This window comes from Vulpes lagopus, chromosome 13 (genome assembly GCF_018345385.1).
Source record: "Vulpes lagopus strain Blue_001 chromosome 13, ASM1834538v1, whole genome shotgun sequence".
Lineage (NCBI taxonomy): Eukaryota > Metazoa > Chordata > Mammalia > Carnivora > Canidae > Vulpes > Vulpes lagopus.
In genome coordinates this window covers 51,916,175-51,941,942 of record NC_054836.1, presented here as the reverse complement: position 1 = coordinate 51,941,942, position 25,768 = coordinate 51,916,175, and the positions used below count along the sequence as shown (strand labels likewise).

The 25,768-nt window shown below is 48.0% G+C and overlaps 1 protein-coding gene and 1 long non-coding RNA gene across 8 annotated transcripts; one reads left to right on the top strand and one right to left on the bottom strand.

Moving 5' to 3' along the window:
* Positions 1-12,072: 12,072 nt before the first annotated feature.
* On the bottom strand, positions 12,073-24,306 carry LSMEM1 (leucine rich single-pass membrane protein 1). Of its 7 annotated transcripts, none has more exons than XR_005983610.1 (5): positions 18,971-19,130; positions 18,744-18,875; positions 16,860-16,985; positions 14,323-14,439; positions 12,073-13,573 (listed from the first exon to the last, which is right to left on the bottom strand). XR_005983610.1 is itself a non-coding variant. In XM_041728206.1 (5 exons), the coding sequence occupies exons 2-5, from the start codon at positions 18,792-18,794 to the stop codon at positions 13,417-13,419; spliced, it is 516 nt and encodes a 171-aa protein (XP_041584140.1). In that variant the 5' UTR covers positions 18,795-18,875; positions 23,280-24,306; the 3' UTR covers positions 12,073-13,416. The 7 variants fall into 7 exon arrangements, 5 of the variants coding, with proteins under 5 accessions (XP_041584140.1, XP_041584141.1, XP_041584139.1 ...); XM_041728206.1 differs by lacking the exon at positions 18,971-19,130 and adding an exon at positions 23,280-24,306 and having other exon boundaries at positions 18,679-18,875; XR_005983611.1 differs by having other exon boundaries at positions 12,548-12,673.
* Positions 22,577-23,369, top strand: LOC121475070. Its single transcript, XR_005983613.1, has 3 exons — positions 22,577-22,831; positions 22,979-23,082; positions 23,143-23,369. It is a non-coding gene; the product is annotated as an uncharacterized LOC121475070 (long non-coding RNA).
* Positions 24,307-25,768: the final 1,462 nt, after the last annotated feature.

The following is a 25,768-nucleotide window of genomic DNA, read 5'->3' as shown; positions in this document are numbered from 1 at the left end:
AAAAAAAAAGTCTCTTTTCTCTTGTTTTTAAAAGCTATTTCTGCTGGGTACAGAACTCTGGGCTGACAGTTGTAGTTATTTTAATTTTGGTAGCTTAAAGATAATTGTTTTACTATATTCTCATTTTATATTGTTTATACTGTTTTCCATGAAAAACCTGTCATCCTTATCACCATACCTCTCTATTTAACATACCCTTTTCTCTGGCTGCATTTTTTTTTTAAGATTTTATTTATTTATTCATGAGAGACACAGAGAGAGAGAGAGAGAGAGAGAGAGAGGCAGAGACACAGGCAGAGGGAGAAGCAGGCTCCATGCAGGGAGCCTGATGTGGGACTCGATCCTGGGTCTCCAGGATCACACCCTGGGCTGAAGGCAGCACCAAACCGCTGAGCCACCCAGGCTGCCCTCTGGCTGCTTTTAAGATTTTCTCTTTCTTACTGGCTTTGAGCTATTTGATTACAATATGCTTTCTTCATGTTTCTATGGTTTGGTTTCATGGAGCTTATTGGACCTGGAGATTTTTAGCTCCCATCATATTTGGAAAATTGGGGGCATTTATTCAAATATTTTCTTTCTGTTCCTTGAGTTCTTCAACCATACAAATCTTAGACTGCTTGGAGTTGTCCTACAGCTCACTGAGGAACTCTATTCTGTAAAATAGTTCTGTTTACTTCTGTTGGCTTATCTTTACTTCAATTTCTACCACCACGCCATCGAATTCCCTGAAAAAGTCTTCTGCAATGTCTAATCTGCTGTAAGTGCATCCAGTATATTTTTCATCTCATGCCTTGTAGTTTTCATCTAGATGCTTAATTTCAGTCTTTTTTATATTTCCCTTTTCTCTAGCTTTTTAAACATATTGAATATAATTCAAGGCAGTAAACAGGGACTATGGTAGGACTTACCTTATTTGCTTCCAAACTATAGAGATAATGGTCCTCCAATGCCTGAGTCCATCATCTTGAAACCCTAGCTGGGTATATCTTGGGGGACAGGAGTATGGTGAATCCAGTCCTTGTTACTCTGCTTGATTAGAAGCAGAAATCCCTCTCCCATTTCCTAAGGCTTAATGTTTGACTTTTCCTTGGATGTCAGCATATTAGCTAATATCTTTCCAGAAAATTCTTTTTGCCTATGTGACAGTATCTGATACATTGAACAAGTAGAACTCATGAGGTTTCATAGAAATGACAACAATGACAACAAAACTAAAACTATAGTTTCACCTCCTGTATCTTTAAATCTCTTCACTGGGGGGTAACGATTCTCCTCATCTTGGGGAAAAAAAAAAAAAACTCAAGGCAGTCCATGTGGAAGTATCCAATATGAGTACCCTCCCATGAACAACACATCACTTCCTTAAAAAGGGACAAAGAGAGCTAATGGCAGAGGACATCTTACAGCTCTGAAAGAGGGGAGAGACTGGCAGGGGAAATTGGGAAGTAAAAAATGAAAATAAATAGACCATATAAATAAGTAGTTACAAAGAATTTAGGTAATATCATAGGCTATACAGATCCACAATATACTTTTTAAGATTTTATTTATTTATTCATGACAGACACACAGGGAGAGGCTGAGACATAGGCAGAGAGACAAGTAGGCTCCTTGCAGGGAGCCCCATGTGGGACTCAATCCCCAGACCCGGGATCACGACCTGAGCCTAAGGCAGGTGCTCAACCACTGAGCCACCCAGGCGTCCCCACAATATGTTTTTAATTCGTAATCATTCAGAGGAGCTATGGAGAACCACCATATTCGCCCATTAAAAGATCCTTGATCGCCCAAAGGCAGAATTCTAAACCAAATAAATCTCTGATCTGCCCTAATATGAGTGGGCCTCCTTCCCTTAACACAACCATTAGGACCAAAGAATAAGTTGATATAGCCAAAGAATGCCAAGAAATAGACACAAAATCAATTCAGATTCAACTAAAGGTGAGTGCTAACTAAAAAAACTTGGAAGTGCAACTCTACCTAAGAAACTGATACTGAACAGATGTAGGAAAAGATTAAAAAGAGGAAATGCCAAATATATTGTATAACAGGAGCCAATTATGAGAAAAGAGTGAGGATATAATTTGGACCATAACAATGGATGGGGGCTGGTGAACCATCCACGGATAAGCTAGGTTTCCTAAGATAAGGCAGCCAAGTGCTGCCTACACATCCATGGCTCCTCAAACACCACACTCCATTTTAAGTACTTTATTTGCTGAGGAACAAATGAAAATTGGAAAGAATCCAAGGAAAACTAAAAGTGATCACAGAAGAGCAGATTTTTTTAGGACAATCTAAATTAATTAAAGATGGAAATCTGGTTAAAAGACAGGAAAAGCAAAGAAGGATGCATGGATGAAATTTAGTCATAAAAACAGGGCACAAATCCTAACAGGAAGAGAGCAGGATGAGAACAGGAGGACAAAAGAATCAAACCTGGAAAAATCTATAATGAAAGACTTTTGGGGTTTGGGGCAAACAAATAACTGATGTGAAGTACAGGGAACACAACCCAGCTTTATGAAGGAGAAAGGACTTGCCGGCCAGCTCTTTCTCTAAACTTCATGAGTCAGAAATTGAGCTGAATACTGAATAAAATGCCAGCAACACAAAGACTTTCTTGTCTCGGACACAAGTTACAGTCCCCAAAACAGGGCAGTTTCATAAGCAATCAACACATGCAGCAGCACAGGACCCCGTGCTCGGTCTAATGCTCTCCTATCTTCATCTTGGAATTAATCATTTACAAAGGGCCTGCAATTTCATTTTACACTGGACCCCATAAATTAGATAGCTGATCCTGCAATAAACCCAAGACTGTAAAGAATTTTACCACTATTCACAAAATGTCTCCCCCACCACCACCACCTAAGATAACAGATCAACCTAGAGAGAGAGTAAAGCAAGAACAAGGACCATCCATCCACCTCCTTTATCTGCGAGACTCGCCCCCTCTTTCTGTCACACCTGCCGACTGACTTTCCCCAGTCTTCCTTCCCCAGGACGATGATAAGCACAAGGTTAATGAGAATGTGCCTTGACAGCATGAGCTGCATCATAAGAGCCCACAGAACAATGGGTTCCCCCACAAGGGTCACCACATGTTAATAAAGTCTTTCTCTGGTCAAGCGACCCCTCTAATCTTTCCAGATTAAATCCACAGTCTCTTTGCAGAATCCACAATCTGTCTTTGGTGAGTAAAAGCTACCTTAGCAAAAAGTAGAGCAGACCTACAAGGCCTAAGAGAATTCGAGATTTCTTATCCCAAAATAGTATTAATAAGCAAGCAGTTGTAGGCAATACACACGTATGTAATACATTCTAACAGCTACAGCCATTTTTTTAAAAAAAAAAATTTTCTTTACAGCCTTTTATTCATGCATGCAAAAAGTCCCCCTCTGGCCAAGGGCTGACAGGTGCTGAAGATTCAAGGATGAACAGAGCGTAGTTTCTACCTTCGTGGCAGTTATGGTCCAGTCATATTAAACGTGTTCTGTTTATCCAAGCCCAGACATTAAACAGGCAATTCGTTCCATATCTGAAGCACAGTAGAAAGATCTGGATTGAAAAAACAGATACGGAAGTCATCTATATATAAGTGGCATTTAAAGACATAAGATAAACTAATCCAGGAATAGTATGTGGAGACAGAACAGTGGGCAAAGCCCCAGGGAATGACAACAATGAGGAGGGAGGAAGAGCAAGAGGGGCCCCGGCAGGAAATAGAATGGAAAGCCCAGGAGTACAGAAGGAAACCCCGGAGGGTGCTCACCCAGAGGTCAAGAGAGTGAAGAGGTGCATGGAAGGAAGCATCAGCAATGTCAAATCCAACAAAAAAGTCCACTAAGAAAAACTTTGGGAAATGAGCATTGGGTCTAGCAATGAGGTCACACGTTTTATGACCTCAACAAGGACAGTTTCCAAAGACAGGCAGAGCTGAATGCCCGTTTGCAGCAGGCAGTGAGGACTAGACAAGGGGGTCCAACCCTAAGAGACAACGGGGGTAGCCCACCGTCTTGGGAACACACATAGGAAGGACAGCAAGAAAAGACAGAGGCTAGAGGAGATAGCAGGAGAAGGATTTCAGAGGCTCGGGGAGACTTCCCCGGGTATCCACCACAAGAGAAGGAGCTGTGCAAAAGGACAGAGTGACTGGAGAGCATGGCCCCAAGTTAGGAAAAGAGACTGAGATCCAGGATAGAAGGCGGCGCCCTTGACCTGGGTCTTGGGGAAAAGCCACAGTTGGGGTGCGGTTGTAGGCAGGTCTGTAGAGCAAGAAGACGGACCCTGAGAGAAACCCTCCTGATGGTCCCAGTATTGTCTCCGAAGGTAGGGTGACTGACAATCCCAGTTTGCTGGGGACAGAAGGCTCCTGCAGGACAGCTGGTCCGCCCACGGTCTGCTCGGGGACATGCCTTCCCTCCCTGAACCCGGAGCTCTTATTCTCTGGGCCTAACATTGGGGTTATGCCTTCTTTCTTGTTCTGCCCTTGTGTGGTGATCTCATCTCCCCACTTAAGGAGAAGCTCCATGAGGGTGGCACGTCTAGGTGGTGGAAAGACGCTTGAGAAGCTTGATAAATTCCTCTGCTTCATGGGGAGATACTTCCCAACAGACCTGAAACAAGGTCACCTAAAAGTGGGATCAAAGAGGACCCTTCTGCAGATCATCCCATAATCCAAGAAAACTATGAGCCTCTCACCAGAGCCAGCAGAAAACTGCTCCTTGGCATCAAACCCCACTCTCACCATTTTGCTCTGAACAAGAAAAATAACACCGCTCCCCGTAATTAAGTGCTCACCAAGTCCCAGGGGCATCATTTTGTTCAACTATTACAGCAACCTTATTAGGTAGAATCATCCCCATTTTACAGGTAAGATGATCAACACTAGGACAAGCCATGGAGCCCAGCCAAGGTCACACAGCTGGTGAGCCACAGAACCAGATTCGGAGGTAGCCCCTTCAACACCAGAGCACACAGTCCTCGCCCCTATGGGGGCGGCCCCCTAGCCTAGTGGCCTTTCTCCAGACATAAGCCCTCAGCTGTCCCAAGTCTGAAACAACCATTCACTCTCCCATGGAGATCACACACTCTGTTCTCGCTCTTGCCTCCTTTCTTCCTTTCAAAGTGACCTCCTTCCTCTGAAATAACCAACTGCCACCAGGTGTCCCTCCTCTCCTATTGGTGAGCCACACTTTGTCCTAATTGCCATCAGAGGCAACGCAGGCAAACTGGAAAGACTTCCTGGCTTCATTCAATCACACAAATTCACCTAACTGAGCAGCGTACTATATACCCTGAGGAAGCCCGGATGAGAGAGCCAAGCAAAGGGTCCACCACGGGCACACAATGACAAGGCAAAATCGGGGTCAAATCAAGTCCTAGGCACAAAGGAGGAATAGGTTGCATCAAATTGATGGAGGTGATGATTATGGAAGATTCCTCTGTGACTTCTACAAATACTATGGAAAGAACCTGGGTTTTCTGTCATCCGGATGAATGAAGGTTTAAAAATAGGTCCTAGGTCGTACCTCAAAGGCTACCTGATGTGTTTTCCCTCCTGGTTTGTTTTGGTTTTGTCCTGAGTCCTCAAGAAACTGTTTCTGAGCCCTTAAGTGTAATTCCGAAGCCGACCCCAACTCATCAATATTAAAGAAGCTTGGGCGAGGAAGGATGTGGAAAAGAATTAGAATTCGTTGGTGGCAATATTTAAAATGACTCTAGGGCCTGGGAAATCGGGCCCTTCGGGCACGTGAGAAACCACAATTAAATTATTAACTGGTTTTTCAATTGTTTGGCTTACTTGCTTTGTTCACCAGACAATAAATGCTCTGTGGCAGCAGCACTCCACTTTCAGGAAGAATATTCCTGATGGAACAAGCCTGTTACAATCTGTGTCTTTGAGGATTCATGCATGAATAATGCATCAGGTTTCGAAATTTAAAAAGGGACATGAGAGTCAGAGGAAGCCAAAAACAAGAAAAAGTTAGGATCATGACTTCCTTTCCCACAGCCCATGGCTTCCTCATCCCTCTGGGGAGGCGCAGAGTAGCCACGTCTTCCTCTATCTGGGAAGATGGCAAATGCCACAGCCTTGCCCACGGGCTCTCTGCTCCTCTGCCCTCATTCCCCTCACGCCCTCCTCCCCACGCTCCCCACCTGAAAGCAAAGGTCTACAGAAAAACCCTTAGTATTTTATTGGCAAGACCGACTCTGAAGGGAAAAAATAAGACCTGAAATAAAGGTAACAGCTTCCTCGAATTTCCTTCTGACCAATCATGTGACTTCCTACAGGCCCCATTTGATTTCTTCTAGATGGTGAAGGAAATTCAGGGGCAACTCAAGCTTTGTCCAGATGAACTCTTGCAAAGACAGAAAATTCAACTACACGTAAGACCAGTTTTCAACCGGGTTGTGTTTTTTTGTCCCACCACCTCCATAGAGTTGTTTCTAGGTCACTTATAACTGTTGGATCAAAGAGGTGGGGCACCTGACCATTCCTCAACATTATTTTTAATCCCTAGGGAACATCAATATTCCATCAAAGGACCTATAAAATGTCTTCACTGACTATATGAAAGACAGGACGTTCTCATTCGAAATGAAGACAAGGTGGATTCTGACATAACCTGCAGGGATGGGGCAAAGGTGGGTCATTCTCACCTGCAGCCAGGCCACTCCCTGGGCAGCACCGCCTATCTCAAGCAAAAACCTAAAATCTGAGTCATTTGTGTCTTTAGATCAAGGTCAAAGGCACCACTTTCCAATGTATGTGAAAAGACAGACTGTTGGACGGTCTACCTGCCTGTTCAGGTTTGTGTGTCTCACATTTCCAGTAAACCCGCAGGTCAACTCTACACAGGTGATGGGACCAAAAAAAAAAATATATATATATATATATATATACATATATATATGTATATATGTATATATATATAATCAAAGCCAAAATATTCAACGTCAGCTGAAGCCAGTGACAGTCATGGACCGTGAAGGGAGGCAAATGATGAATTCAGTCCTCAGCACCGAGAAGCAAAAACAAGCAGTGGAAATGAGAAGTGACTCTGTTTACACAGTGTGACCTAGCAGCGACCCACCCAAGGTGAGGACCCGAATCATTACAGCAACCTTTTAAAAACATGAGTCCCAGGACACCTGGGTGGCTCAGCGGTTGAGCGTCTGCCTTCGGCTCAGGGCGTGATCCTGGGGTCCTGGGATCGAGTCCCACATGGGGCTCCCTGCATGGAGCCTTCTTCTCCCTCTGCCTGTGTCTCTCATGAATAAATAAAATCTTAAAAAAAATAAAAACCACATGAGTCTCCAACCCCTGCCTGCTAGATCAGAATCTCTGAGAGTAGGATCTGGAATCAGGGTTTTCCTTCAGCCTCCCAGGCGACCCCCTGTGGGCACGCTGGGACCTGCCATCTGTCTGTGGTTATAGATCATACTGGGTTCTTTTTTTTTTTTTTTTTAATTTTTTTTCTTCATACTGGGTTCTTATGTCTTACTTGTACAAACCTTCTTCCCCCCTCCACCCCCGTTTCCAGTGATTACAATTCACTTGTTCCATAGAAGCAAACTGAAAACAAGAAAACATTTTTTAAATTTACTTTTCAGCCTCAAGTAATCATCTGACCCATTTTTTTAAAGAAATCTAACACGTTCTCTTCTTGTGATTTAAAAAAAATTATATAAAGAAACCAGCACAGAGCCAGGTATTTAGCAGCACATTAGATGCTTCTGTGTGTTTTCTCTGGCTAGTTATAATTTAAAACAAGAAATATGGGGATGTTAACCAAATCTTCTGGTTCAAAGAATAACATTTCTCTTTAAAAACCTTAAATATCAGAGCCTCTCGGAGTAAGACCGTAAGACAGCCTATTATCATCAGCTGCTGGAAGTACAACCATTATAAGCACTTGACGTGGATGTAGTTCATCAGTTGTTCTCATAAAACCTACATGATGATCAAAATGCCCCCCATCCCCAACCAAAGGTAATGCATGTCCCATGTAACTTCCCCAGGTTGGAAAATCATCTGTCACCAACCTACCATAGCACCTAGATCAGAAGCCTGGGGGGAGAAGGAGAAGGGACCACCCCACAGCCTCCTCTCGGGTCCCTGCAGCGTGGGCTCCGGGAAGCCCAGCCCGGCCCCCACCACTGGATACGGCACCCTGCTCGCTTCCCACTTGCTTTTTCAACCTGTCTTTAAAACCCCCTGGGGGACACCTGGCTGGCTCAGCAGTTTAGCACCACCTTCAGCCCAGGGCCTGATCCTGGAGACTCGAGATGGAGTCCCATGTCGGGCTCCCTGCAGGGAGCCTGCTTGTCCCTCTGCCTGTGTCTCTGCCTCTCTCTCTCTCTGTGTCTCTCATGAATAAATAAATAAAATCTTTTAAAAATAAAAAATAAAAACCCTTGGGTGGCTCAGTGCCTGAGTCTGCCTTCAGCTCAGGGCCTGGTCCTGGGACCCAGGATGGAGTTCCTCCCTGCAGGGAGCCTGCTTCTCCCTCTGTCTCTCTCCTCCTCTCTCATGAATAAATAAATAAAATCTTAAATTAAAAAAATAAAAATAACCCTTTTCGCCTTCGTAAAGAGTAGGATTACATTTCAGTAATGTTTTCCCCATAAAAATGTTTACTGAGAAGCGTTTGTCCTCACCAAGTAAGAATAAAGGGGCACAGAGGTTCCAATAAGAATATTTTCATTTTTTCCTCTAAAAAAAAAATACACTTCCTGCCCCCCACGGAGCGATAGCTCGTGGCCCTTCCTCCATTTCGCAGCTGCTTGTGGGCAAACTCCTTTACAAAGGGGCTAGATTACCAGCTTCCCTCCTCCTGGGCTGACCCCAGTGGGGTCATTATGGTTAAGCTGGGATAAAGTCATTTTATACACCCTGACTCAGAGAAATCTCATTTCCGCTGAAATTATCTTTCGAAGCAATAAAAATGGGTTAGAACACAATGGTTTGAGCTGCATTTCCTAAGACCCTTGGGTGACTCCCCAGGACATGCACAGCAGGACGCTGCCCTTTGCCACGGGCTGTCCTTAGTAAAGCAAACAATGGCTTTGTGTTATTTTTACCCCTGCAGGGTTGCTTTGTTCTTACCCAGAAGCTGGCCTTTGGAGATTGGTGTCCACGTCCACTCGCAGGGCATCGGGCAGATGGCCCAGGTCCTTTCTGGAGGAGTGAGCCAGGTGTCAACAAGTGTGGTGGCAAGGGCTCGGCCATGCTCACCTGCAGGTGGTTGCCAGAGCAGCACAATCGGAGGGGCTCAGGGAAGGGGGACTAGAAAGTACCTGGCCTGGGAGTGGGGGAGGGAGGCAGAAGGTGTGTGGAATCCTTCCAACACAGTGGTGCCCATTGCCAGGGGGGAAAAAAAAAACTCTCAGCCTCTTGTGAACACACACAGGGTCCAAAGCATGATGCAAAACATTCTTTTCCTATCAGGACATGTCTCAGGCCGGCTGTCTCTTTCTTTTTCTCCTCCTTTGCTAGCTCCTGCCTCCCCCTAGAACCTTGTGGTCAAGCCCTTAGCGCAGGACAGACACACAGATTCCTGGCTCCATCTCAGAGTAGGCAAGTGGGGATCCTGATGGTCTTCAGACTAGACTATTTGGGAAACAATAAAATCCTCCTACATTTATTGATCACCTCCTACAGCACAGTAAATTTTTTGCTAAAAAAAGGCTCTCACCCTATCATCCAAGGCCAGATGAGCTCAGGATGCTGTGATCCTGAACACTGCAGCAGAAAAGGTATTTTGGCTTTAAGTCCCAAAGATTTATTTTTTATTTTTTATTTTTTTTTTAAGTCCCAAAGATTTAATGCAGAGGTTTAAATGTAGTTGGTTATTTCCACCATCCCACACTTGCTGCGTTTAACAATAATAATTACTGGAACAACTAGTACTTACTTTGTTTCTGATAGTGCTCCGTGGTTTATCATCTCTTTTAGGCCTCCCAGCAATACTAAAAAATAGATTTTATAATTATGCGGTTGTGCTGATAAACAACCGGAAGTTAATTTTCCAAAACTCACAGTAAATAGTGGCAGCAGGATCTGAACCAGGAGGTTTGAGTTCCCCAGCCCGCGTCTCAATGACCCTATTTGACCGCTGTGTGGGCAAAGGGTACAAAGTTCCAGTAACACAAGACGAATCCTCTCTCAAGACCTTATGTCCAGCACGGTGACGACAGTTAACAATACTGTCCTGTATGCCTGAAATGAGTTGAGGATAGATCTTAAATATTCTCACCCCCACGCCCCCCAAACACAAACAGTAACCACAGAGGCGATACATATGTTAATTAGCTTCATTGTGGTGCTCATTCAACAATATATACATACATCAAAACACCAAGTTCTATACCCTAAATATATACAATTTTTATATGTTGATAGCTCAAGAAAGCTGTTTAAAATGAAAGCAAAGGGGCGCCTGTGTGGCTTAGTTGGGTGGGCGTCCAACTCTTGATTCCAGCTCAGGTCGTGATCTCAGGGCCCTGGGATTGAGCCCTGTGTCCGCCTCCCTGCTCAGTGGAGAGTCTGCTTGGGACTCTCTCTCTCTCTTTCTCTCTGTCTCCCTCCCTCCCTCCAGATAAAATTATTTTGCCACAACGTGTCAACAGTTTCAATAAGAATTTTCCAGTAAACACAAATTTTAGATTATTAAAATACTCTATATGATATCTATCAATTTTAACTAAGTGAGTATATGGGACAAATGATTTTGAGGGCAAAAATGGGTAAGTAAAATGTCTTGTGATTTATTTCATCAACTAGTGTCATAAAACATAAGTGCGCATGTATGTGTTTAATAGTTAATAGCAGGTGTTTGATCAACCCCAAATGACTGAATCACAATGCATTCTTCAGTCAACTTGCACGATATATTTGTATTAAGTAAAAGGTTTTCTAAGACTCATATGCTTTTTAAGCTCATTTATGTCACACCCTGTCTTATAAACTGTGTATCTTACCTTTGGGGCTAAAACAGGGCAGGTTGCAAATATTCCAAATATACAATTTCCAACTGTAGTTCAGTAAAGACCACAAACCTATCAGATTTCTTCCAAAGGAATCCTCAGAACACTGAAGGATTTTTTTCATGAGAAAGGACGCCAACAAAGTTTATGTAATTTATATATAACCAAACCATTTCCTTGGTTCCCCAAATAAATGTAAACTCTTCTAAGAAAAGTAGATGGTGAACCCTCTTGCACTGTTGGTGGGAATGTGAACTGGTGCAGCCACTCTGGAAAACTGTGTGGAGGTTCCTCAAAGAGTTAAAAATAGACCTGCCCTACGACCCAGCAATTGCACTGCTGGGGATTTACCCCAAAGATGCAGATGCAATGAAACGCCAGGACACCTGCACCCCGATGTTTCTAGCAGCAAAGTCCACAATAGCCAAACTGTGGGAGGGGCCTCGGTGTCCATTGACAGATGAATGAATAAAGAAGATGTGGCCTATGTATACAATGGAATATTCCTCAGCCATTAGAAATGACAAATACCCACCATTTGCTTCGACGTGGATGGAACTGGAGGATATTATGCTGAGTGAAATGAGTTAATCAGAGAAGGACAAACATTATATGGTCTCATTCATTTGGGGAATATAAATAATAGTGAAAGGGAATAGAGGGGAAGGGAGAAGAAATGGGTAGGAAATATCAGAAAGGGAGACAGAACATAAAGACTCCTAACTGTGGGAAACGAACTAGGGGTGGTGGAAGGGGAGGAGGGCGGAGGGTGGGGGTGACTGGCTGGCGGGCACTGAGGGGGGCACTTGACGGGATGAGCATTGGGTGTTATTCTGTATGTTGGCAAATTGAACACCAATAAAAAATTTATTATTAAAAAAAAGAAAAGTAGATGGTTTGCACAAAGGAAGAGCTCAATAAACATTGGTTGAATAAATTAGGCTCTCGCTTTTCACCACCCCCCACCCCCTCCCCCCATACACATAGAAATACTACTAGCAAATACCAGAAGGCCACTAGCTCTGATGTCCAGCCATCCCCTGCCCCTGGGGAAATAAGAGTCAAAGTTTAATCACCTGAGCAGAACATCTTTTATTGCAAAGAATTATCACCTGGTTCTCTTGACTACAAATCATTCGCTGACTTCATGAGGCGCCCCCAGGAAGTCATAAAGCTGCACGGGGTGCCACGGACCTCCCCGGCCCAGTGAACTTACTCTGCTGACAAAGCTCCTCTTGTAAGAGAAGTTGTAGGTACAGAGGCGAATTCTCTTGCTCGCTGCTGGTTCCCCGCCACGCCAGCCACCCCTAACCCCAAAGGGGCGGGAGGACCCTTCCAGAAAACGAGCCCTTTTCTAAAGGCTGCTGTCCCCAGCCCCTTTGCCTAGGAGCTGCTCCCCTCCCTAGAGCAGAAAGTTGGCCCCAGGGCGGGGGTCACGGACCAGATGTTTTGGTGTCCTGCAGAAATGCACGTGCCCAGGTCAGAACCCCACGCACACCCAGAAAAAGTGCAAAGCTCAGGTGTTAGCAGCGGCTCTTAGATGCTCAGTTCTTTAGTTTTGCTCAGCGTCCAGTTGATTGAGTAGCTTTACAATCATGCTGTTGATTTTCTTAAGCTCGTCTATGTCCTTTCCCTCGGCTGTTAGTCTTCTTGACACATCATCCATCTTGTTTCCAGTCTGAACTTCAAAATAGAAAACAGACTGTGTTACATTGGTTTCCAGACTGTTCCATCGGGACTCGTTAGTGCCTTGTGTTGGTGCTCAGCTGAATGCTGAAAGGCCCTCTTGGCAAGTCCCCTGCTCCGATAATCCCACGCAGCCCAGAAGCCCGGGAGAGAAACTGCTGAAGACTACAGTTCTCTACCAAATGGATTATTTTTCCAATTTATTGGAGCCAGCTTAGACTACCTTTGGAAGCTCTGCACACATTTTGGCTGAGAAACATCACTGTGAGCAACCAGAGGAAACCTCCAGCGTGCCTCATTATGAGCATGTCAGAGAAGGGGCTGTTACATTGTCTTTTTTAGAGACTTCATCTCAAAAGGATTTTGGCTCCTCATCGGGAAATGAGGTTTTCTGGGTTTCAGCCTATTTTGACATAGGCTCTGCTGGCTATGAATTACCAGCCCATAAATGAATATGTAATAACTCCCCTCGGACCATCCTAAGAGCAGAGACAATATTTTCAAAATAAACAGAACTCCTGGCAACACAGTCAGCTATGGAACAGAACGCCCCGAGGTCTGCTTATCAGAGTTAAAATTTCCAGAAAACGCAGCACAAAATCCACACTTAATATTTGAGCTTCTTGATTTCCATTTTAGGCAAGTTTCTTCCAAGGTATCTTTCAGGAGCTAATGATATTGGTAACGTGCCATGAAGCTTAGTGGATAAACTAATGTGGGAAGGTAAACTAAACATCAGCGCTTCCCCTTCCAGGCTCGGGACAAACTATTGCTCAGAAGCTGCTTCTTCCTCACGTCTGAAAACTTATGCTGGATAAAGGATGGCCCAAGACATGAAGGAAGGATCTTAATTGAGACTTGCTGCAGAGCAAGGCGGAAATACCACTTGCCTCTGGGAAAAAAATGTGAAACTGAAGTAAATTCCTAACATATGATATCCTTTCCCCTCTTGGGAACCTTCTAGAACATTAGTCAGAGAAGGAAGCAGCAGCCATGTTGGCTTAAGTGGATTCCACTTAAATTTTAATTTAATTCCAAATTAAAACACCCCCCCAAAAAAAAGTTGCATGTGCAAAAATTTCAGAGAAAAATTATATACTGACTTGTCTCTTGGAAACTCAGAAGTAAAAAAAAAAATTACAATATTAAAAAAAAAAAAAAAAAACTTTGAGCATTATCTGACTCAGCAATTCTCAAATGCTTTTGACAAGAGAATCCTCTTTCTCTTCAGGCAACACTTGGTAACATCCCATGCCCCTAAGTAGTCTCTAGAATACACGGCTTGGCCACTAGAAACCGTGACCTGAGGCCTCCATAGTCATCCACCCTTGCTGTCTATTACTTCTTTATAGGACAGAGATTATGACAAAAACATAAGGCCCCATGCTCTGATAAGAAAGTAGTCAGTATAAAAGAAGTTGTCTCTCTCTCTCATGTAAAAAGCCCAGAGTTATAAAGAATACAGGTTCTTTCACTTCAGTGAAAAGGCTACAAATCTGCACTAAATCCCAATGAGAGCAAAAAGATTTCCATGTTAAAGATGAGCACAGGCCAAGGCCACTTCCAGATGCCTGTGCCGACTCTGGTCTTAGGTTAAGTTTTGTCTGAAAACCACACGAGGTCCTTCGTTTATTGCTTCACCTTAAGCACCTGAGGCCAGGGGAGCTCTGGAGCCGGACAGATGAGGGCTTGGATCTCAGGGCTGCTCTGATTTGCACGGTAAACACGGAGGGGTAGGCTCTCTGGGCCTTAGGCTCGCTTCGGTGAAATAGAAACATTAAATACTATCTTAAGAGGTAAAGATTTTTTTTTTAAGATTTTATTTATTTATTCATAGAGATGCAGAGAGAGAGAGAGAGGCAGAGACCCAGGCAGAGGGAGAAGCAGGCTCCATGCAGGGAGCCCAATGTGGGACTCGATCCAGGGTCTCCAGGAACACACCCCGGGGTGCAGGCGGCGCTAAACCCCTAAGCCACCGTGGCTGCCCAAGAGGTAAAGATTTAAGATAATGTACTTATGTGTCTGGCACAGAGCAACCGCCCCATAAAGACATTCTTCTCTATTCATGTCTTCCTGTTTCCTAATATAACTTTACCCTCAATATAAAACACCAGCAGCAAATATAAAATAAATCCTATTTATAATGACGGTGCTAAGGTGCATGCTCTGTGAGGTCAGGCAGGAGTGTCTTTGGGGACTTAGTAGCTGTGGACCTCGGGCACCGTCATGAATCGAAGCCTCAGCATCTGTAAAACCGGAATAATCGTAGATCCTACACCACAGAGTCGAGAGAGTGTGAGCAAACAGACATCACGTGCTTAGCACAGTGTGTGCAACAGTGAGCACCCAAAATCTAGCATTTGTCATCATCCTTATCCTACCTATGATCCCGCAGAAGAGAGGAGTTCTTTTGGGGGGGCTCTCCTGTCGGGGGGGCATTCCCAACGTTTCCCAGTAGTGGAACTCAGTGAACAGAATGGTCTGTGGAGCATTTTTGCTGGTATAACATTTCAGAAGAGCACTCCCCATGGGACCTTTCTGGCCCCGAAGGTTCAGGAACAAGCCACATGCAGCTGCACATGCAAGGGCGCCCTTAGCGGGAGGAGGGTTGCCACTGCGGCTTCTAAGTGCCAGAGGGCGGGGCGGGCCCCGGGAGCCCCAACCCGGGACGTCCTTGCCCCCAGCTGCGTAAAGACCTTCCAGCTGGAAGGAGGGCCTTGGGGAAGAAAAGGGGTCTGAAGCTCTAGAACAGTCGCACCTGGGGCGCCCGGGGGCTCAGTGGGTTAAGCGATTGCCCTCAGCTCAAGGCGTGATCCTGGGGTCCTGGGGTCCTGGGGTCCTGGGGTCGAGCCCCGCGCAAGCCCCTGCGCCCTGCGGAGGCTGCTCCTCCCCTCCCTCTGCCCTACACCCCCCTCCGCTCATGCTCGCTCTCTCTCTCTCTCTCTCTCTTTTTTAAAGAAGGTCACGCCCTCTGCCCGCCTGTCCCCCCCCATCACCCCCATCACCGCCACTACCGCAGGATTAATCCTGAGTGAGTCTAGATTGCGGGCGTTCCCCAGACCAGGCTCCGCGCCCCGCTTAAGAGTTTCGGGGCTACCGGGCCTGGGGAAGGAGGGGGCGACACTCCCGCCCACGCTGCGCCCCAGGGATGCGGACCCGGAGGGGCTCGCGGGGCCGCGGCTGCAGGGGCGGAGGCCAGTGCAGGGGCCCGAGGGGTCGGCGGCCGAGGGCGTGTGCGCCAGCCCGGGTCACGCTGGGGGCCCCGCCGCGGAGCCGCAGGTGTGGACCGCGAAGCCAGTGGGCTCGTCCCCCCGCGGAGCCGCAGGTGTGGACCGCGAAGCCAGTGGGCTCGTCCCCCCGCGGAGCCGCAGGTGTGGACCGGGAAGCCAGTGGGCTCGTCCCCCCGCGGAGCCGCAGGTGTGGACCGCGAAGCCAGTGGGCTCGTCCCCCCGCGGAGCCGCAGGTGTGGACCGCGAAGCCAGTGGGCTCGTCCCCCCGCGGAGCCGCAGGTGTGGACCGCGAAGCCAGTGGGCTCGTCCCCCCGCGGAGCCGCAGGTGTGGACCGCGAAGCCAGTGGGCTCGTCCCCCCGCGGAGCCGCAGGTGTGGACCGCGAAGCCAGTGGGCTCGTCCCCCCGCGGAGCCGCAGGTGTGGACCGCGAAGCCAGTGGGCTCGTCCCCCCGCGGAGCCGCAGGTGTGGACCGCGAAGCCAGTGGGCTCGTCCCCCCGCGGAGCCGCAGGTGTGGACCGCGAAGCCAGTGGGCTCGTCCCCCCGCGGAGCCGCAGGTGTGGACCGCGAAGCCAGTGGGCTCATCCCCCCGCGCTGCACCCGGGACCCTGCAGGTGATCCCCGGGACCTGGGAAAACCGCCCCGGGCTGCGGCCGCACGTGCCCCCAGCAGCCCTGCCCTGCGGGGCGGAGGTGGGATCCGGGAACCCTGCACCCCCCCCCCCCCAGGCGGTCAGGCCCGGACGCGCTCGCCCACGGCTCCGGGGACCTGCGGCGCTGCGGGCGTGGCCCGGTGTGACCGTGACGTGCCCGTGTGTCCCGGTGCCCGCGTGTCCCGGTGCCTGTGACCTGCCCCCCCCAGCGGGCAGCCCCGCGTCACCCGCCGCCGCAGGACACAGCCAGGGCCCGGCCAGCAGCGCGCAGGCAATGAGAACAGGTGCGCGGCCTTACCTGTTAGAAAAATCACGAAGGAGACCAGCGCCAGGCTGGCGATCAGCACCGTCACCAGCCCCATCAGGAGCAGGCCCCGACCGCCGTGTCCCGGGTCGCGGGTGTCCGGGAGCTCCTCCTGGGGGGCTGTCAGGGAGCAGAGGGACAGTGACGAGAGCCGGAGCCGGAGCGCAGCCGCCCGGGACCACCTGCTTCAGGACAGGCCGGGCCGGGGTTGGGGTCGCCTCCCCCCGCCGGGGTTCAAAACGCAGGGGCTACGCAGCCTCCTGCGGTGGTCCCAGGTGCTGGTAACCCTGAAGGAGGGAGCGCGGGCTTGGGGGGGTCCCCTAGGTGCCATCAGGGGTCAGAGTCCTGGAGGCCTCCGCCCTTCCTCCGAAGTGACCCCGGAGGGAAACAGCCGCCTGGGGCCATCTCCTGAGTAGAAGGTGTCACCTGGCGGGCTCCTTGCACAGGGAGCCATCGGGGAGCCATCGAGGGGCCATCAGGGGATCCATCCAGGGAGCCATCCCGGGAGCCATGGGGGAGCCATGGGGGAGCGATAGGGGAGCCACCGGGGGAGCCATCGGGGAGCCATTGGGGAGCCATCAGGGGAACCATCAGGGGAGCCACTGGGGGAACCATGGGGGAGCCATCAGGGAACCATCGGGGAGCCATTGGGGAGCCATCAGGGAGCCATCAGGGGAACCATCAGGGAGCCATCGGGGAGCCATCGGGGAGCCATCGGGGAAGCTATGGAGGAGCCATAGGGGAGCCTCTGTCCATTTAAACAGTAAAACGGCCCAAGGTATTCGGGCTCCTTAGAGCTTCCTTGGGAGGGCCCTGCTCCCCAAACAGGGTTCTTCCCATGCGGTGCCCTGGAATCAGCCTGCACCCCGGAACACAGCTGGGGTCCCCGCAGCCTGAAATGCCTGCGTCTGGCCATCACGCCGTGAGGCCTGTGTGCCCAGTGACACCCTAGGTAAATTAACTGGCATCGAGAAACTGAGGGTAACGCAGGCTGCTGCCGCCCCGTGTGTCCTCTCCCGCAGCATCAGCCTAGCCCGGTGGGTGGCCTTGTCCTGGGCTGCGGAGCACAGCCCCCGTGCCCCTGCCACCACCGTGCTCCCTCATGGAAGCGACGGCCCTAGCTGGCCCCCAGTACCTGTCTATGAGACTGGCGGCAGTGAAAGCAAGTGAGAACCTGAACACACCAAAATGAAGCACACAGTGAGACCCCGGGAGGATTTAGAAAGGGAAGAATAGATGTGAATTTGGGGCGGGGACGGAACAGGCGGCCAGTGGAAAATTAGGGCCTGTGTTTGAATGTCAGAGTTGAAGCTGGAAAAATGGGGCTTAGTATTTAGTAGAGTTTTGCTTTTCCCCTTCCCGTGTTCACCCTTTAACTGGGGCCATTTGCAACGTGGAAGTAGGAGACGAAGGGGACTTCTTAGCCCAACAACATTTTCAGGACTTTGTAAAAGCGGGATGAACGTGTGCGGCATTTGCTCCGCAATCCGCTATGAATGAGCGAGAGCTGTCCAGGGAAATGGGCACCCGGGGGGCCTGGCTGTGGTCCCCGGGAGGTCCGGCAGCAGCCGAGAGGGATGAGCAGCCTCTGGGAGCCCCCACGCCTGGCCGGGGGAGAGCGCCCCAGGACTTCTCAGCACCCTTGAAGACAGATCCCAAATCTTGCTTAGGGGCCAAGGAAGCCCATAAGCCTGTCAAAGACTAAGAGAACAAAACCAAAAACTGCCTAATAATAACTAGCACTTCCCTCCTAAGCTGTTCCTACCCCGCACCCCGGTCCCCCCACCATCCTCCCCCCAACCCAGGTCCACACCAGCAGCGACCGTCTGCAGGTGGCCTGGAAGCCAGAGGGCCAGCAAGCTGGGAGGGCACACATACGGAACAGGGGCTGTGACCCGGCCGGACAGAGGCTGAGCTTGTGTAGGTCATTTATGGAGTCCACGACGTACAGCTTCCTCCCCTCAGGCGAACCCCGAGAGCCGGCATCCGGGGAGCAGTGAGTCATCGTTCCTGGAAGAAAACCTGCCATGAGGTGGAAGGCTGGGCCCGGGAGCCCCACGTCACAGGAGTCACAGGCTGCGGGAGGCCGCAGCCACATGCCTTACCCCCAGCTGAAGGCCCGGAAAAGTTGGGTCGTCCAGGGGCCCAGAGCCTGTGGGGACCCCTTGGGGCCTGTTCTTTTTGGCGGCTCAGCTCCAGTGAGCGGCCCAAGCTGAGCCCTTGATGTCTCACTTCTCTGAACATCCTCCCTTCCCCGCCTCCTCGGATTTCTCAGCTCTCCCTGCTTCCCCTGGGCCTGCTTTTCATTTTGTAATTCGCTTTTACATAGCCTTTTTTTTTTTTTTTTAATTCATGAGAGACACACAGACAGAGAGAGAGAGGCAGAGACACACACAGAGGGAGAAGCAGGCTCCATGCAGGGAGCCCGACGTGGGACTCGATCCTGGGTCTCCAGGATCACGCCCTGGGCTGAAAGTGGCACTAAGTGAGCCACCCGGGCTGCCCTACACAGCTTTCTTTATGACAGCGTGTATGTTCTGCTGAGATGCCTCAAATTCTTCCCCCAAGAAAACTAGGTATAAAGGCACAGAAAGATAAGACTAAGCCAGTCGGCCTGTGGCCCAAAGATTCCGAGGGAGGAAGAGAACAGCACCATGAACCATCTTAATTGCATGAGGCTTTAAAACAAAACTTCAATTTTCTTTCAAAGATTCTATGTGGTTTGTTTTTGGGGTTTTTTGAGACAGAGATAGCAGGGGGGAGGGGCAGAGAGAGGAGAGAGAGAATCTCAAGCAGACGCCACACTGACAGGAGCCTGACTCAGGGCTTGATCCCACAACCCTGAGATCACGGCCTGAGCTGAAATCAGGAGTTGGGCGCTCAATCGACTGTGCAAAACTGCAATTGTTATATTCTCCCTCAAAATGGCAAAAGAGTCTCTACCCTAAATGTATCCTTTAGCCAGGAGATGCTGGCTCAGTCCTCCAGACAAAATCTTTGCAAGCTCAGGGGCTACAGACAGGAACCATACGGCGGGTTGGAGGCTAGACTCTGGGACATCTGAGGTCTCTTCCTCCTGAGTTTCCTTAGATCGAGGTCACTTATATAATGCAGAATTTTAAAAGTGAGGCTAACAGGGCACCTGAGTGGGTCAGTGGGTTAAGTCTGCCTTAGTGATCCCGGATTCCTGGGTTTCACCCCTGCATCAGGCTCCCTGCGGAATGGGGAGCCTGCTTCTCCCTCCGCCCCTCACCCCGCTTGTGCTCTCTCTCTTGCTCATTCTCTGTCTCTCAAATAAATAAAATCTTTAAAAAAAAAAAAAAAGTGAGGCTTACATTTAAGGTACTATTTTCTTGAAGCACAACTTCAAGCAACCCTGAAAAGCCTGAATGGTTCCAAAGGTCTATTTTAAGAGGTCTCTCCAGGACAACAGAGACCTTGTGGCCTTTTAAGTACATGAAATAAAGGGCTCTAGGAAGACAAATTCAAATTACTGTCAAAGCCGTCTCTGTCACAGTTACCTCTCTGCCTAAAATGAGTCTACTGGTGATTCAGGGCCTTGATGTGAAAGGGAGTAGAGACACGCTCTGGTCTGGTCCCCCTCCTTCCCACGAGGGAGGAAATCGAAGCTCGGCTGGTGAAAGGCCCAGATGGTACAGTTAGTTGCAGGGCTGCGAGCGGGCCTCTTGCTTCAGAGGTCGCCGTGTCCTCCTTTCTTCTCCACATCCCTCCCTAGCCGTCTTTCAAGGCTCCCATCAAACCTCACGTCCTCTAAGAATCAACCTGCTTTTCCTTTGTGCCTTTGCTCGATGCGGTGCATTCTCCCATCAGAACACTTCTACAGTTTTCCAGCATTTATTGCCACATCTTTGACTTTCCCAACTGCCTGCAAACTCCTTAGGGTGGGCACCAATCCTATTCTTCAAATGCCCAATGTCAAACGTATAAGCCAGTGACTTTTGTGAAGTCGGAGCAACTAAAATATTTCATTCAAGATTTGAAGCTCACCATTTCCAAAAGAATTTGAGGAGTTAATAATAAATACACTGAGAAATAAAGAAATAAAACTGAGTGTAAAAAACCCCCATGTGCTATCCACCTGGACTCTGGTAAAGTCCGTAAATTCTTTGCCTGCTGATATAAAGCCACACGCTACTTCCCATAAGCATTTAAAAATTCTCCTTTAATAGCAGTTACAGAATGAAGAAAAGTAGGAGAAACCAAATTCAGAAAAAAAGAAAGGTGTGAACACTTGTAGAAGATCGGATAAAAGAATCAGCCGTTTACTAAGTAGACTACATCGCAGTCTAAAATATTAAAACCAAGAATGTCCCAGTGATACCTGAAACCCACTAGTACTTGGGAAAAAATATGCTCCCGAAGCCCTAAGGAAGACAGTGGGTTCAAAATGGCCTGGGGTGTTAGGTGGCTCAGTCAGCTGCACCTGCCTCTTGATCTCGGCTCATGATCTCAGGGTTGTGGGGTCAAGCCCCACGTCCCAGCTCCAAGCTCAGCAGGGAGTCTGCTTGGGATGCTCTCCCTCTCCCTCTGCTCCTCCCATCACACATGCTCGCTCTCTCTATCTCTGAAATGAACAGATAAATCTTTTTTAAAAATGTAATGGTCTGGGATCCCTGGGTGGTGCAGCGGTTTGGCGCCTGCCTTTGGCCCAGGGCGCAATCCTGGGGACCCGGGATCGAGTCCCACGTTGGGCTCCCAGTGCATGGAGCCTGCTTCTCCCTCTGCCTATGTCTCTGCCTCTCTCTCTCTCTCTCTCTGTGACTATCATAAATAAATAAATATTTATTTTAAAAAATGTCATGGTCTAATTAAACGTTTTCTCAAAGCTAAAAACTAAACAAGGTGGTTCAGTTATCTTGAAATTTTAATTAACAAAAAAAAATAGAATTCTCTGGGTATCTTAGATCAGCTGCTACTGAAGCACCTTAGATATTGATATTACTGAATTCCAAATATACCTCATGGAGCATTCCTAAGGGAATGACATGATCATTTCTTTAAAAAGCAGCAGCAGCAGCAGCATGTAAAATAAAGGAGCCTTGGAGATCAATCCGATCTTATCCTCTCATAGATGAAACCGGAATGGCTGAGCCCCGGTCACAGATCTCTATTCTTTTAGAAATGTTTTGCATTTTATCATCTCTTATACTTTACTATCCCAAATACTAATATTTTATGAGGGCTAAAGGTTGTGTGTGTGTCACATCACAGGATCATCACTCCAGCCACAGCTTCTATTTTGGGCCTGGTGACTGACGTGTGGTTCATTTTTGGATCTCTGACATAACGTCCTTAGGCCTTAGCTTCCCCTTTAGGAACGGAATTCCGATTGCTCAGATCTCATACTGAAGCTCGATCGACGTTTACAAAGTGGAGGACCAACCAGAAAATCCTGGCCGCGGTGAGCTAACCTAAGAGCAGGGCAGCTGATTAAATCTCCAAATTATGAGCCTTGCTACTAGTGACTACAAAGGTGACTCAGCACAACATCAAACCCCAAAGCACTAAGGCAGGAACTTAGAATAAGCTAGGAAGTGCCCTGAAAGTGAATTTCTTCTTCAGGGTGAAGTCACAAAAATAAATGGATGCCACTTTCATGTATTTTTAAATTAACTAAACATGCAAGAGGACAATAAGGAACTAGTAAGGAAAATGCAGTTGGCTGGCTATGGTTCGTGGCCCCCAAGGGCTTGCCAATGACCCTGTGAGAAAGCGGATATAGGATCGCATGGCCCTGAAACCGGGGCCCATGCTGTTGACTTCCAGTTGTTGCTATCTCTCCGTATAAGGGCAGCAACCAGCGGGCCGGAGAGGCCACAGTCACTAAATTCTGCATCACACTAGCTCAGCCCTCCTCCCTCACGCTGCTGTGCAGATCCCATTAAGACCGACCAGAGCAGCGGCCAGTCGATGGAGCCCTTTCTCAGACCTTTGCCCCACAACATGTAAGTAAGTCCGTTTTCCTCCAGCTTAGATCAACCCTCACAGCTGATTCTTATCATTTGAGAATCCTTTCACTACCTACAAATAAATATTCTGACAAAATAGTTGTCTATGGAAAATTGCTTTGCTCTTTATTTTTTTTCCCATAGGTGCTCGGAATCAAAGCACAGAAATAGCACACGGGTACTGCTTGCCCCGGGATCAGAATTGTTATAATAGGGCTTAATTCAAAGCTAATAGGGAGCTTTATTGAGTGAGTCATGGTAATTTGTTCCTTAATTCCATTTCAGAGTCGGTGCCTCTTCACATTCAGGAATTAATTTTTTAAATCAAGTCTAAATCACTTCTATCAAAAGTTAAAAGCACAGAGCGCATGCAACAGAAAAACATCCCAGCCTCAAGAATCATATAATTCAGTGTGGGGAGAGTAATAGCATGCAGATTACTTACAAAAGTGTGAGCTTTGCCTGCTAGATTACCAGGAAAAAAGAAAAAAAAAAAAACCTGTTCAGAAGCAACTGTAATAAAACTTTTTGCAAACTCGGTGGTCCTTTGCCTTCCTTCAGCGCACGGGTGCTCCCGCAGGCCCCGGAACCCCAGCACGATGCTGGTCTATATTTAGGGTTCGTCTAGCCAAGCAACGTCAGGTTCCAAAAACTAATTTTTTTCAAAATGTCTTAAGGTTTCTCGTGAAGATATTACTGAAACTATGCTTTCAAAAGAAGCCACTTTGCCTTGATTCAACTGGTAACCGAGAAGGTTCTTACTGGGCCGAAGTTAATGTCCTTATTTGGCCGCTGTGACTGTGGAAGCTGACCCGTTGCCAGCACTTGCGCCACCCTAGGCGCCCGGGCACTGACCCGCAGAGGCCAGCTCGCCCAGGACCCCGGCCCGCCCAGAGGGCCGCAGCCAACAAGGGCAGGATAGGGTGGTGACAAACCAGGGTGGTGGCGGGTCAGAGCCCCCCTGGGGCTTCCAGCAGCTACCAAACAGCGCTGAGTGGGAGGTCGGATGGCCTGAGAGCGCATGTCATCCACGGCCCTTTCTACCCAGAAGCTTGATTCCTTCTGAGTTTTTATGCACGTTTCTCAGGAACGTCAGGCTTTCTCCTGCGTGGTTCCCTCACACACATGCCAAGGAGCTTCTGCCCTCTGGTGTACACGAAAAGAAGCTACAGTGAGACCTGCCATCCCCAGTCCCATCTGCAGGCCACAGGGACCGACTGCCCCAGCAGGACACTGAGGGCGAGGTAGGCAGCGGACGTGCAGTCCTGTCTGGTCCCTCCTTCCCTTGCTACGTCTAGACGGACGTTATTCATCCTTGAAACATTTTGCACGTCAATGAGAAAATGTTTGCTTCACCCAACTCCCTTTACTTTTATATTCAGGGGATGCCTGGGTGGCTCAGGGGTTGAGCATCTGCGTTTGGCTCAGGGCATGATTCTGGGGTCCTGGGATCGAGTCCCACCTCGGGATCCCCAGAGGGAGCCTGCCTCTCCCTCGGCCTGTGTCTCTGTCTCTCCGTGTCTCTCATGAATAAATAAATCTACATTTATATTCAGTAGAGACCTCACTGTATTTTTAGAGGAAAGGAATGCCATTTTCTTAAGCTTCATCTGTACCAGCAGGCCAGTTCATGGAGGAAAACAATGTAACCTCTGTCTTCTCAGAGGTATATTATACATTAAAAAGCTATGCCAAGGGCAGCCTGGGCGGTTTAGCGCCGCCTTCAGCCCCAGGGCGTGATCCTAGAGACTCGGGATCAAGTCCCGGCAGGAAGCCTGCTTCTCCCTCTGCCTGTGTCTCTGCCTCTCTCGCTCTCTCTCCCTGTGTCTGTCATGAATAAATAATCTTAAAAAAAAAAAAAAAACAACTATGCCAAATTCCTTGAAAAATGAGAATGTGTTTGCTGTTATGAACCTGTTTTTGACATAATCTTCCAATTATCTGATCTATCTTAAACCATCGAACCTTTGAAGAAATAGGATAGCCTCATTTTGAGCATTTACTGTGCTTTTCTCTCTCCTATAACCTTACAAGCCTGTGAAGTATCATTTCCCCTTCAGGGATAAAGAAGATGGAGCCTAAGCAATCCTTACACCACAAATCTGAATAAAACCATTATTTTAAGCTAGTGAAAGGGATGAAAGTTTTTATGGCTTATGACCAATTGTCTCCAGTTCTGGAGAACCACTTAACAACAAAGCAAGATAACATACCTCATTTTATCTATTACATACCTGAAAGACCACATCAAGAAGAGTTCAGAGTCACAAGAAGAAAATAGGTATTCTCACCTGAATTGTTTAGTCTGGGGCATTTTTAAGTATTTAATTTTGGGGATCCCTGGGTGGCTCAGCGGTTGAGCATCTGCCTTCGGCCCAGGGCATGATCCTGGAGTCCTGGGATCGAGTCCCATGACAGGCTCCTTGCATGGAGCCTGCTTCCCCCTCTGCCTGTGTCTTTTCCTCTCTCTCTCTTGCTCTCATGAATAAATAAATAAAATCTTAAAAAAAAAAAAAAAAGTATTTAATTTTTATTTCAATATTTTATCTGGATTCAACCCCCAGGAAATTCAGTCAATGCCATTAAAGACTTGAATCATGGAACACTGGATGCTCCAAAATTAAAGCTTGAGCCTCAAAATAAAGAACTTAGTAGGCAGGGACCATTTAAAATTCCTTTAAACCAGCAGGAATAACAAAGAATCAAGGAATAAGCTGGCCTATCATACACCATTTTACTACTTTCAAGAAAACTCAAACATTTTTATACACTGAATCCCCAGTAATCCTTGTTGAGCAATCACCCATAAATAAATTTCATGAAGACGTACCCATCTATAGAAAGGGAGGTGGGCGGGGGTGGGGATGACTGGGTGATGGACACTGAGGGGGGCACTTGATGGGATGAGCACTGGGTGTTATTCTATATGTTGGC

Excerpts from the sequence above, each read along its gene's own strand:
- LSMEM1 (XM_041728203.1), bottom strand. The coding sequence starts at position 19,109 with ATGTTCAGAGAAGTGAGACATCAAGGGCTCAGCTTGGGCCGCTCACTG. Across the intron at positions 18,876-18,970 it reads TTCCGGGCCTTCAGCTGGGG|GAACGATGACTCACTGCTCC; the intron begins GTAAGGCATGTG and ends GTTTTCTTCCAG. Across the intron at positions 16,986-18,743 it reads CGGGTCACAGCCCCTGTTCC|CCCCCCAGGAGGAGCTCCCG; the intron begins GTATGTGTGCCC and ends GCTCCCTGACAG.